The sequence below is a fragment of the Arvicola amphibius genome, chromosome 14 (assembly GCF_903992535.2).
Source record: "Arvicola amphibius chromosome 14, mArvAmp1.2, whole genome shotgun sequence".
In the NCBI taxonomy this organism is placed as follows: Eukaryota; Metazoa; Chordata; class Mammalia; order Rodentia; family Cricetidae; genus Arvicola; species Arvicola amphibius.
In genome coordinates, this window is record NC_052060.1 from 21,930,466 (window position 1) to 21,944,294 (window position 13,829).

The window sequence follows — 13,829 nt, forward strand, 5'->3', positions numbered from 1 at the left end:
GACCTATGTGATGTTTGGTTTTGTGTCTCTCAATCTGCTCTTATCAGGTGCTGGAGGAAGGCTCTCTGATGTTTTTATATTTGTTATTATTATTGTTGTTGTTATTATTATCATATTTGCCAGCCACGTTTGACTATCATAGGTCTCTTGGCTATCCATACCAAATGGTAGACTACAGACTGGGAAGAGAGAGATCTTCACCTATCCCATGACTGAAACAGGGCTAATATCCACTATATACATATATATATATATATATGTATATAGTGTATATTATATATACATCCTCGAGAAGCTAGGCATCAACAGAACAAATAATCCAATTAAAACATGGGTCTAAACAGAGAATTCTCAACAGAATTCTATAAGTGCCATGAAGCACTTATAGAAAGGTTCAGTATTGTTGAATCAAAGACCCAATTATTAATCCACACATGTACAAACACCTGATTTTTGTCAAAGAAGCAAAAAATATAAATTGGAAAAACGAAAACATATTTATGTCCCGTCGGGTACCAGTGGTACCGGCAGTCGAATAACCAAAATAGTCCTTTTATAATAAATCAGTTTTAATAAAAGGGGAAATAAGGGAATTTACAGAACCAAGGGTCCAGCGGAGTAGAAGGTAACGCGGGGGATAGAAAATGGGGCTCCTTCCGGCGCCCCGATCCTATTTAAGGGTATCCTACTCCCCTGGGGCAGCCACGCCCCTGAACGCAGGGATTGGGCCAGCTGCCCCAACATATTTAACTAATGGTGTTGGCATAACTGAATATTAGCATGTAAAAGAATGAAAATAGATCTATGTCTATTTTCTGTCTATGCACAAAACTCAAGTCCAAATGGATCAAAGACCTCAACATAAAGCCAACCACACAGAACCTCATAGAAGAGAAAGTGGAAAGTACACTTGAACCCATTGGCACAGGAGAACACTTTCTGAATATAACCCCAGTAGCACAGACACTGGGAGAATTAATTAATAAATGGTACATCCTGAACTTGAAAATCTTCTGTAAAGCAAAAGACACGATCAACAAAACGAAACAATAGCCTACAGAATTGGAAAAGATCTTTGCCAACCCCACATTAGACAGAGGACTTATCTTCAAAATATACAAAAAACTCAAGAAATTGGTCATCAAAAAAACAAATAATCCAATAAAAAATGGAGTATAGACCTTAACAGAGAATCTCAACAGCAATTCAAAACTGGCTGAAAGACACTATAGAAAATGCTTAACATCCTTAGTCATCAGAGAAATGCAAATCAAAACAACTCTGAGATTCCATCTTACACTTGTAAGAATGGCCAAGATTAAAAACACTGTTGACAACTTATGCTAAAGAGGATGTGAACTAAAGGAAACACTCCTGCATTGCTGGTGGGAGTGCAAGCTGGTACAGCCCCTTTGGATATCAGTATGGCGATTTCTCAAAAAATTAGGGAACAACCTTCCTAAAGACCCAGCAATACCACTTTTGGTATATACCCAGGGGATGCTCAATCATGCCACAAGGACATGTGCTCATTTATGTTGATAGCAGCATTGTTTGTCATAGCCACAACCTGGAAACAACCTAAATGCCCCTCGACCAAGGAATGGATAAGGAAAATGTGGTGCATTTACATACTGTTACAAAAGGACATCACAAAATATGCGGGCAAATCGATTGAATTAGAAAAATATCATCCTAAGTGAGGCAATGCAGACCCAGAAAGAAAAACATGATATAAGTGGAATTTAGTTGTTAAATAGGATAACCATGCAACAATCCACAGACTCAGAAAGAGTAAGGAAGAAGGAGGGCATGGGGGGGAAACACATGGATTGTCCTGGGAAAGTGAATTTGGATAGATTTTACAGCTGGACTTAGGGAAATTAGAGATGGAAACAGGAGGTACCATATTTGATTGGGGAAGAATAGAAGAAGAGAGTATTGGGAGAGACAGCTGGAATTTGGGACCATAGAGAGTCCATGTGGAAATCTATTGCTGTGGAAACTCCCTGGAATCTACAAGGATTATCCTAGAGAAGAGTACAGAACCTGAACCTGACAATTTCTGTAGCTAGACAAGTCACTCAGTGGTGGAACTGGGAGACCAATCCGGCTATAAAACCTTCAACCTATAATTTATCCTGCTTGCAAGATTTGCTAAGGCAATGGTGGTGCAGAACTTCTGGGAGTATCCAACCAATGACTGGTCTAACTTGAGACCCATGCCAGAAGAGGGATCCCATGCCCAGCACTGCTTAGAAAACCAGGAATGGAAGGTTAAATTATTGCTTCTTTTGTGGCACTCAGGAGTGGAGTATTTTGTCTTCTATAGAATGTAGTGACAAACTTGCAATATGGTTGTCATTTTCCAGGCAGTTCTCTGTTCTTCTAAGGACTTACCTTCTTCTTTTTATAACCAATGAATAGAAGATACTATTTCCCTTGAGTTGGATTTTTTCTGCTATTCTTAATTGTTTGAAATGAATCTTATGTTTATCAGGTTTAGAAGAAACTCCGTGAAGAGCTGAACTTGAACTCTGAGGTTCTTGCTTCCAGCTCCTATATATTGAGATTATAAGCATGTGCCATGGTATAGGTACCTGCTTTTTTGTTTGTTTTTGTTTTGTTATTACCTTCATTTTTTATATCTTTTCCTTTTGTCAGTTTCTATGTGCCTTTTGTAGACTGTAAAAACAGCTCTTTTAATAGGTCATTTTCCAAACTTAGTCCAACACTGATAATATGATCACAAAGCGATATTTTCATTCTAATCTGCAATGAGAAAGCAGCTTTGATATAGTTGAGCAATTCTCTAACTTTGTGCCCCATACTGGTCAGGTGAGATTTTATAGTAAATTTCAGATAGAAAAAAGCTGAAGTTGGATCATTGGCATCTTAATAAACCATGCTTTAATTGTTATTTGTTAACACATGTACTGGTTAGAAGGATTAATGCCTAATTAGCATAATAAAGTGCCAAAGGGTGCATCTAGTATGCAGATAGGGATGAAAAGAGCATGTCTTCTCTGTAGTGACTTTGTAATCTATATAAATTTAAACGTGTTTCTTAATTAAAAGTTAGAAAACTCCAGGTATTATTGAGTATGTGACTAAGAATCTATATTTCCTTATGAGTGTCCATCTGAAGTCTAGTTAGCACAATAGTTAGAGCTAAATCTGATCATCAATATCCAAATACCTGAAAATAGATACACTGTAGCTCCTTATTTTGCATAGACAAGCTAATCCTAATATTGTTATGGTACACTAAAACTTTATCAATACAGATTTTTTCATTGTTGATTGGCATACAAAATATTATAATATCCAAACATTTCATAAATAAATGGACAATTATAAATATAATAATGCATTATGCATATACTTTCCTCAGCTAACAATTTGTTTAAATATTTATATGATATAATTTAAATCACAGTCATAATCGCTTTCTAAATATTGAGATAATTATGCACATCATCACCTCAGAGCTATCTTTAAGCACATCATTTCGTGTTTTTGTGTTCATATGTGTATTGTATGTGTGAGTATAGGCCTGTACATGCTATGCCATGGTATAAGTGTAACCAATTCTTTCTTCCTACTTGATGTGGGTCCTGGAACTCAAACCAAATTGGTCGTGCTTTTATAGCTGCACCATCTCATGTGCTCCAAAATCTTTCTTTTACAGATGAGAAAACTGAGTCAAAAAAAGACTGATTAAGTTGTCCAAGGTTACACATCATAATGATCAGGGACTCCATCTAACCTGGCTGCACTGTGATCACTCATATTTACTCTGCTCACTCCCTGAGTGAAAACAATACTAATAATTTATACACTATTATTATGTGATTCAGCTAGGAAAGTATTTAGTCAAACTCGGCATTACAACTTTTATTTTAAAAAACAGCAATTTAAAGCTATTATTCTGGATTACTTCTGGAGGCTTCTTATGTTTACATTTGAGTTGTTCATCTCTTTTAAATGATAAAGACAACAGAGAACAGAGGAATCCGTGGTGATATCACTTGCAATTAATGTATATGATAGTCACATAGGAACAACACTGTTTCTTAGGGAACAGCTTTTTGTAATTCTAAATGAGTTTTACATATAACCAACCTAAAACACTAGGGTCTGGTGCTTACAGATTGTCTCAGTAGCTCAATGCAAACAAACTAATTGGAGGAAGTTTTGTCTTTTATGCTGAATGGTTGGAAAATATAACAGAGAAAATCTGCCCTACAGGGTAGAGAAGGGGACATGTTTATACTTAGTCTTATTGGGCTTTTTGTCACTTTAAAGAATCACTTCAGCAGTGTGTTCTGTGTGACTCATGGTTGTCAACCAGTTTCTTATCTCTACAGAGTAAGCACAAGCTGAGATAACAATTATTTTTTCCTATTAGTGGAATTGCATTGGATATTTATAATATCTTAAATTTATGCTTCCCTCTTGTATAAAGCAGGAGATTTATTAAACACTGATATACAGAAAATGATAATGCACTAATTTTACAGAACATGTGTCACTAATATGCCAATAAATTTAAGCAGCGATACAAAGCATTGAAGGTTTTCTTGTGTTATTTTCATCTATAATCTTCAGTAGATGTAACATGGAAGGATTTTCTTGTTGTTTTTTGTTTTTAATCTATGCCCATCAGTACCTCATGAGTTTTGCTGTTGCCCAGTTAATTTTTGGAGTCATTCTTCACAATACTTATAGAAATTATCATTTATCGTTATGCTGACTGCCTAGTACTGTTCCAACCTTATTGGAAATTTACTTGGGCAATGTCACTACCTGGTGTCCCTTTAGGGTTGTAGAGAGAACAGCCCTATGTCTCCAGGTGCCCTTGAGAAGAGACAGGGCTCGATAGCACCCAGAGCTTTGGCCGGGCTTTCCCATCTCACCCACTCCAACTATGTTTCATGCATCACTTAGTTCCTTCACATCTGGTCACCTGTCGGGGCATTTGCTGTGCTAATCTTTACTGATTATGTCCATTTGGTTCCAGGAATACTTGCTACTTTGAACTGCCAGTCCCACTGAGATCATGAAGCACTATCTTCTATTCATTAACCTGGGCTCTGAGACTCCACATTCCTCTTTTTACTTATTGCTGACCAGTTGAAATTTGTATTCAATGTGAGGTATTCTCCATGACTTTATTGTATCTCATTGTTTAAGGGTTTTCATAGCTGAGTGTTAATTTGACAAACATACACAAATATATGCATGAATGTATACACACATGCATGTATATAGTTATGACTATAGACCATACCTATAATTATATTTGCATGTGAAATACAACATTCTTATCAAATAATGTAATACACTTCATTCCCACCACAGTTATCTATATACCATAACAAAAGGTTATTCAAGGTTAGAAGTACAGGTTGGGAAGTGGTTTATATAATAAATAGAATTGTGGGTTCAATTTGTTAAAATGGTACTGTATTTCAGCATAATCTTCGTCACCATTGAATAATTAGTGCCAATATAAAGTAAATTACTAACATCTTAAGAGATGTCTTCTCATTGTGAGAGAAAAGATTCTCTCTGATTTGCATCAGTAGTTTTAAATGTGGCTCTACGCTAATCTGTAGTTAGGCTAATTGTCTTGTCTCTGCTAAAACATCCTAATAAGAATCTTATGGGGTTATGGTCTAGTGTCTTTTGTAAGGGAAGGCACTCTGAATCCTACCAAAAGAGTAATGTATGTACCAATCATGCCACATTATTTTATTCATCTTTCATATTCTACATCCCAACCTAAGTTTCTCCTTCCTCAACTCTCCCAAGTCTTTCCCACATCTCACGCATCTCCCCTCTTCACCAAATGTATACCTTGTCCATGTCCCCTTAAAAAAGAACAGGCCTCCATGGATTTCAAACAAACAAACACAGCATAATATGCTTCAATAAAACCAAGTACATACCAAGACATCATGGCTCGTATGATTTGACAGAGACTGAAGCAGCAATCACAGGTTCTTTGCCTATATACTATGACTTCCTGATTAGGGATTTAAGGACTCTTAAGCATGTGATTAAGAGGGTCCCTCAGCCTTCTCTTGGGTTCTTTTTATCTCATTGTTTGCCTTGTCCAACTTTGATGTGATGGTTTTTGTTTTATATGACTACATTTTATTTTGTTATGTTTTGTGACTTTCTCTTAGAAGACTGCTCCCTTTTTTAACAAGACAGAAAAGGAGTGTATTTGGATGTCAATAGAAGTGGGGAAGAAGGTTAGGAGAAATGGAGGAGAAACTGTAATCAGGATATATTATATGAGAAAAATTATCTTTATTTTTAGTAAATAAATTCCCTTTGTTTTCAGTAAAGAAAGATCATTCTAGAGTATACTCAAACATATTTACTCTGGAGCAACTCACAGAAAATTCTGACGGCTTGTGTAAATGAGTGTAGGCTTTTGTGCCACATGCATATGTAACTTACAGAAGTATGAACTTTATAAAACTCTTGTGCTATGATAAATGCAGTTTGCATATTGAAGCATTTATTTGGAGATAAACTAAGTGCCTGTCAGTGATGGCTTGCAAAGTTTGACTGCAAAGTCAGGATTTATGTAATATACTGACCATCAAGTGACTTCCAGTGTGTTTTTTGACTGGTCATACTCATGACGGGAACACAGGTCTTCAACTGAGTGAAAGGTTCAGGATAATCACAGATATATAGGCATCTTCAATGGAATTGGAACTGATACCTCATACAGGACCGAGAATTTCAGGAAAGTTAGTTCCAATCCAGGCATGTATAGCTTCTAAAAACAACCACCTATTCTTTTCTCATCTGTGTTTATGTATTCAACTCTTTCCATCCTTATTCCATTAAATATTAAGATACAAATTAAATATTAGGAATGTACATGATAATTAGGCTTTATTGATGTACTTTTTCTGGTGTTCAAATTTTTAATGATCTAGCTGTATACGTATACACACTAACATAACTAAAATATTTGATTATAAATTATTTAATTATAAACAGTTGCCCCCAAACAGTTTAAAAAGACTTCCCATAATTATTGATACTCACACTCCAAATGAACCTATATGCTGAGTCCTAAATGATACACCTTTTGAAAAAGCAATTTATGGTCACAATCTCTCATAAAGTTTGCATTTGTCTCAGATTATTAACTAAAATATACCTCTTATTCCATAGCCAGCCACTATCCAGGATGAGTGATTAATAAAAAAGCATTCCCTAAATCCATAAAGGAAAATTGGACTCAAATCTTAATCTGAACAGAAACCCTGTTTGCACATTAGAACCCAAATCCTAATCCTCCAGAAACTTGTCGGTGGTTCTTGGAATGACATCATTGTCTTGACTCAAAACCTCTGTCTCCACATTTTTTAAAAGTGATTGATATTTCTCTATGCCATTAAATGAAGAAGCTTATAAATGATTTTCCATTAAATGTATTCACAAATGGAACTAAATATTTAGATTCCCTAAAATGGAGAGGATGCATTTTAAAATTAGACTTACTGAAAAAATGTTAAGTTGAAACACTTTTAGCTCTGTATAATTCAATGGCCAGATTCACTTTCCATAGGTAAACTAAAACTGATGTAATCTAGTCATTTTTGTCTACTATGAAGCTGGCTAAATATTAAGACAGTGCATCAATTAAATTTGATTCGACTTATACAATAGATATTTAAACATGAGAGTTTTGTGGGTTTTGTTTTACTTTGGTTTGAAATAATTTCAGGGGCAAGGAATGTAGAGCAGACAGAAAGACACAGGACTCCAAAGTATTTCTGGATCCAGGACCTAAGCCTATTACTCATCCAATACCATAGGTGATCTCTAATTTTAGCTTTCTAGATCCCTGCTAAAATTTGCCAGTATCTGAGGCATAGGTATGAAAGAGAGGAAAAGATATGGAGGAGAGACGATTGTGTATTACCTTTTAAAGCATGCGCTTCACTGAACAACCACTTAACAAGTCTGCATTCCTGTAGACCAGGGTGGCTTTGAACTGCTTGCCTCTGCTTCCCACCACCACCTGGCTTGATTTAATTTATAATGTGAGAACTAATGAGATTAGATTCCTGCCTCTGATCAGAGAAAATACATGAGACTTGGTAAATTTCTTGTTCCTAACTGCAAAGTTTCCCCAACCAAGGAGAAGAGTCTCAAGATGATGGTAAACATTAGCCATCCAAGTCAGAAGTCAGGACCAGTTTGTGAGTGGTTTTCTAACTGGTTGAGTTGTTTCAAAAATTCTCTTATCTTTTTTTTTTTTTTTTTTTCGAGACAGGGTTTTTCTGCAGCTTTTTTAGAGCCTGTCCTGGAACTCGCTCTTGTAGACCAGGCTGGCCTCGAACTCACAGAGATCCGCCTGCCTCTGCCTCCCAAGTGCTGGGATTAAAGGCGTGCGCCACCACCGCCCGGCAAATTCTCTTATCTTTTAAATTTTATGGGTTTACTTATCCTTCATATTAGATATCTGTTTCTTTCAAAAAAAAAAAGAATTCCTTGAGAATTTCATAGAAAAATATAATGTATTCATAATATAGACCTCCTTTTCTCTTCTTTCAGCTTCCTCCTCTACTCAACCCCTCCATGTTTTCCTCACAACTGAATATTGTCTTAAGCAAAAGAAAAGAAAGGAAGAGAAAGAAAAAAAAACACTGAATCCACTTGGTGCTGAATATACATGCTTGGGTATAGGACTGTTTGCATAAGATCTGCACTGGATTTAGTCAGCCAAATTCCTAGTGAGGATGGGCATGTGACACATGAAGCCCAGTGCCTAGCTGAGTCAATACTGTCCATTGATGGCCTAGGAGAAAGGACAGTTGTTATAAGAAATCTGGTCTCAGAGAGGCTACTTACTCTTATTTCTTTTCAAAATTATTTTATTTTAGGTGATAATAATACTGTTATATTATAATCCCCTTCCCAGATGCCTGCCAATTTTTCCTGTTATAAGATAGGATATTTGCATATTTTGTCCTTCAAAAATTAACACCATTAACTCTGACCTTTACCTCCTTACGTATTCCACATTTCGCGAATCAGAATCAAGTAAGTTTGCTAGCAAAATGGATCACCACTTTTAAGGTTGGTACGAAGATATAAAAGGAAATTGTTTCAGAAAAAAATGAATAAACTAGAATAATGGAATCTATAAACATTTGCAGATATTCGTTCACTGGGCAATGCTGTGGAATAAATTGTAGCAGAAAAGCCTAATAGTCCCCACAAGGAGAGTTTATCTTTTTTTAAAAAAAGCTAAAAAGCAAAAGAAATAAATATAAAGGAATTCAGCAACACACTCGCAAATTGTTAAATACTATAGTAGCTCTCAAGATTGTGTTATTGCAAGAAAGGGTTCCTTTTATTTTCTGATAAGCACTGGGCATTAAGTTAGATAACCAGAGTCTTAAACATTGTCAGATCTAAAAAACCAATCTGGTTTTGCAGCTATAGTTTTGGGGAAAATATAAAACCTTCATGTATGTTTTATATAGTAAAGGGACAAAGAACAGACATTGTCGTCTGTGTGTGTGTGTGTGTGTGTGTGTGTGTGCATTTCATTTATCCAAATGCATCACATGACCTCTTTGCTAATAGATATTTGTGATTAAATACTTGAAAGCCTATTAGTGTGGACTCTAGGTCAAAATGACAGGTGGTCTGCTGTATAAGTCTCAGGCTGATGCTTGGGAGATACTTAAAAATAGGTCAATGTGAGAAGATACAAGATAGGATGAAATACTGAAAGAATCTATTTGAAGGCTTATTTAGTACTTTGGTAATAACAGAATGTTTCACCTTAAGAGAGCTCTGGACTTGCTCAGCACGTTTTAGTTCATCTCTGTCTGCACAGGTGTGACCCCACCGGCCTCCTCCAGCCACTCACTGCTCTCCTCCAGTTCACAAGTCAGGTGTGAGCACAGCTTCTCCACCTTGGCCCTAGCTGTGTGTTTGCCCTCCAGCTCCTCCTCCAGCTCCTCCTCCAGCTCCTCTTCCAGCTCCTCCTCCAGCTCCTCCTCCAGCTCCTTGATGTGTGTGCCTAGTTAGGATACAAAGGTTCAGACCAGCTTTCTGGATTCTTCCATTGAGTTATCCACTCCAGAACTATAAAAGACTCCTAGGTACTAGGTTTCTAGCAGTGGTTTTTAGTCATTGGGTACAGGTGGCAATGGCTGGAGACATTTTTAGGTGTATGGACTTGGTGGAGGATGCTATGTAGGTAGAATCAAGGAGTCTTACTAAGCACCCTAAGAATGAACGGTTCATCATTAGGAATTCAGCTGATACCAAAGTTTTGAGGATCTCCTAAAAGCATCTGAGACTCAGCTTGAGCATCTACAGCCTAAGTGCTGAGGATTTGGGTTTGGAGGAGAATCCTGAGACCTCATGGGATTATGAACCTCAAATAATCCGCCATTTCACCTGACTCTGCTCCACTAACCATAAGGCAGAAAGTAAGTGTTCATGTTTTCACAAACATTTGCAGCGAGCTGTCTTGAGAACCATCAAATATTCTCGTAATTATCTGAGTTAATCATGAAGTTTAATTCAATGCCTTCCTCGTTCTTCATGGATTCCTTAGTTATGCTCAGGCCTGAGCTCTAGCCTGATTGTCCTTCCAAAGCCAGGAATATGCATGCCCTCGAGGTGCCCTCTTCTCTGTATCCCACCTCATTGTTGTAGCATTTGTCCTGGTCTTGACTAAGAATTGGAGAATGCCCCACCTACCATTTTGGTCTTTTGTCTCTGTAGGGAAGATCTGTGGGATCTCATTTTTTTTGGAGTAATGGACAACTTTACTAGATCTCAGAGTGGGTCCTGGAGTGGGAGAGAGGGGATCTACACTTCTTCTCTCAAGGTGGAGAGGGTTGGACTTGAAGCTCAGGGCCTACATTAAAGCGGGGGATGTTGTAACCTGGTGTCAAGACCTGCTGAGGATGGCAGCATTACTGTCCTCAAAAGGCCAAAGACCCCAGGAATGGCTCAATATTCTGGCTAAAAACAAAAAGGTGTGTCCAAGAAGATGGGAGGACAAACCCCTCATGGATGTGGGTAAGCCTTTATTTACAGCCTTACTGTTTCTGTGCAGTGAGAAGAATATTGAGTATAAGGGAGGGTAGGTGACTTACTTCAGGATGGTTATGGGTTATAGGCTGTATTAGAGGTTGGGGTTAGTACCCAAAGATTGTAAACAGAGTAAACTATGGGAGGGGCCTTTGTGAGGGCTTGCCTCAGCCCTATACAGAACGGGAACAGAAAGGCTCAGAGGATCCCTCTCAGTTGCTCCAGAACAGAAAGGCCAACAGGCAGAGTGCATCTTGGGGAAAAAGAAGCCATATTTCTAGGTATCATTCTTCCTGAAACAGCTTTGTCGAGAAGACAACACATTCTTCCACAATAGTGGGAAGGCCAGTTTCACTGTATTGAGGAATCGTTTGGTCTTGAGCTGCCTGAACTCGCAGAAGTTGTCTAGAACTTTAAACAGCTCCCACAGCCTACAGGATCTGACTCCCCTTGAAACACTGGGAAGAAGGTCACCTGGTTTTCCTTCAGTTTCTTCTGCAGCTGAAGAGCCAGGGTCTGCTCATCCTCAGTCTTACTCTTCTGCTGGTTGATGTCGAACTCTTTCCTGGAGTGGAACAAGCATGGGATTGATGATCTTTCTTCAGCTGGGCCTGTTTCTTTTATTGTATTATACCAGAACCTGTCCCTGGCCATGACAGTGAAGGGGGAGAGACATGGTGGCTCTCTTTTCCACTGTGTCCAAGCAGGTGGAAGTGCAGCACTCTGCACTAAGGTCACCAGGCCAGACACCCCCCGCATCCCAGGTCATTCTTCTTGAGGTTTTCTTTCAGCTGAAGCTTGTCATTCTCCAGATCCATGATGCTCTCCTGGGTCAGCTTCAGGTCACCCTCCAGCTTCCAGTTTGCTTGCTCCAGATTCATGTGCACCTTCTTCTCCTGCTCCAGGGATCTCTCCCGCTCCAGAGAGAAGAAAATGAATAAATGGTGGAAAAGCTAGAATTGACAGTGTATGTCTTAAACTTGAAGTCCAGTGGGGTTAGTACTCAAGCCTGAGTAGAAATCCTGAAAAGACAAAGGACTCAGAGATGTAGCTGATGAGGAACAACACACCACAGAAAATCTCCTGGGGTCATAGACATTAGATGCAGAGGGAAGATTTCCTCACCTGTGGGCACTGATTACAAAGTCTTGACCTGAGAGAAGGAGAACAAGGTTCTTGCTACTTACATCTTCCACCTGCTGCTCCAGCTTGATTTTAGACTTGGTCAGAGTGTTGAACTTGTCTTCCTCAGCTTGAAGGTCATTCAGGGCCTGCTGGTGGTACTCTTGGAGACCTGTCTTCTCTTTTGTCAGCTTGGCAATAATCTCATCCAGCTCAGTCATCTCCTACATTAGGTTCTTAACCTGCCTCCCCATCACCAATGAATAAAATAAAATTTAAAAAACCCATCATGTTGCTTTTAGGATCAAAGAATGTCACCCCAGAGGCACCTAAAAAGATGCTACCAACTAGGCCCATACTCTGGTCTTGAAACCTTCAGGAGACCTGTGCTGAACCAGAAGAAGCTGGCCTTACTTTGGTTCTCTGTTGCATGCTTTTCCTTCTCTACCTTGGCCAGTGTCAGCTCCAGGCTATCAATGTCCTTCTTGAGCTCTGACCACTCATCTTCCAGCCTTGCGTTTCTCGGTAGTGAGCTCAGCATTCAATTCTTTTTCATCCTCCAGCCTTTTGGTCATCTCCTTCACCTTGGCCTCCAGTCAGATCTTGTTGATCATCTGATCACAGAACTCCTTTTCATCACTGAGGTTTTCTTGTTCCTTCAGGAGGAAGAGAGGAAGCTAATGATTAAAGAGAAGAAAGAGGCTTGGTCTTTTAGAGGGCTGGAGCTTTGGATTCCCAGACTCTAGAAATGAGGTGGGCAATAATCCAGGAGACAAGGGGGGTAGAAGAGAAAGTCATGTGGCCACATGTGACAAGATGGTGCAGTCCTTGGTACAGAGAGGTGTGGGGTTGTGGAAGTATGAGCAAAGTGCGGGGTGGGGAAGCTAACAATGGCTCTTGGGCCTTGCTGCCTGCACTTGGAGCTGTAGTTTGTTTTACTCCTGAAGCAGGGACAACATCTTCACCTTCAGCTCCTTGCAGTGAGCCTCAGACTTCTCTAGTAATTCTTTGGCTCACTCAAACTCCTCCTTCATGATGGGCATCCCCTTCTCCGTCTCTGCTAGATTTTCAAGTAGAGCTTCAGTCATGGCCATCCATGAAGGTCTGGATGTTTCACTATATAATCAGCAGGGTTTCCCTGACGAGAAGGTGTGGAATTAGGAAGAACACTAGAAAAAAATCTCCTGAGTCATTGGTCTCCTCAACCTAAGCAACTTTGTAGAAACCAAGGACAAGAGGCATCGTAGCCTCACTCCCATGTGTCCTCCCAACCCAGGATTTCTACAATGAATAAGAATTCATGACTTAGTGATTTCAACAAAAGGGTGGTATATATTCCCCTACTAGGGCAGTAATTGTAATAGAAATCACTGAGAGTGTCTACTGTGCTCAATGTTTCATTTTCAGGAGATTTTCAGATAAGCTACAGATTATGTAGCATTTTATATCTCAGAATGCCTGTGATATATATATATATATATACATATATATATATATGTATGTATGTATCATGAAGAATAAAAACAAAATAACTGCTTGCAAAACCCACCCTGTGAGCAGGAGATGGAGCATTCAGACATTGAGCTAGCAGCCTGCTCCTCTCCCCA

The 13,829-nt window shown here is 38.8% G+C and overlaps 1 protein-coding gene across 1 annotated transcript in view; it reads right to left on the reverse strand.

The window, feature by feature from the left end:
* The window catches only part of LOC119800670 (carbonic anhydrase 2-like), a 43,861-nt gene extending 31,418 nt beyond the window's left edge, over positions 1–12,443 (reverse strand). Inside the window, exons 1-3 of the mRNA XM_042054137.1 lie at positions 12,288–12,443; positions 11,839–12,053; positions 11,536–11,665 (exon numbers count right to left, since the gene is read on the reverse strand). Coding sequence (XP_041910071.1) covers positions 11,536–11,665; positions 11,839–12,053; positions 12,288–12,443 — 501 coding nt within the window. The remainder of the gene's footprint in view (positions 1–11,535; positions 11,666–11,838; positions 12,054–12,287) is intronic.
* Between the last annotated feature and the right edge of the window lie 1,386 nt (positions 12,444–13,829).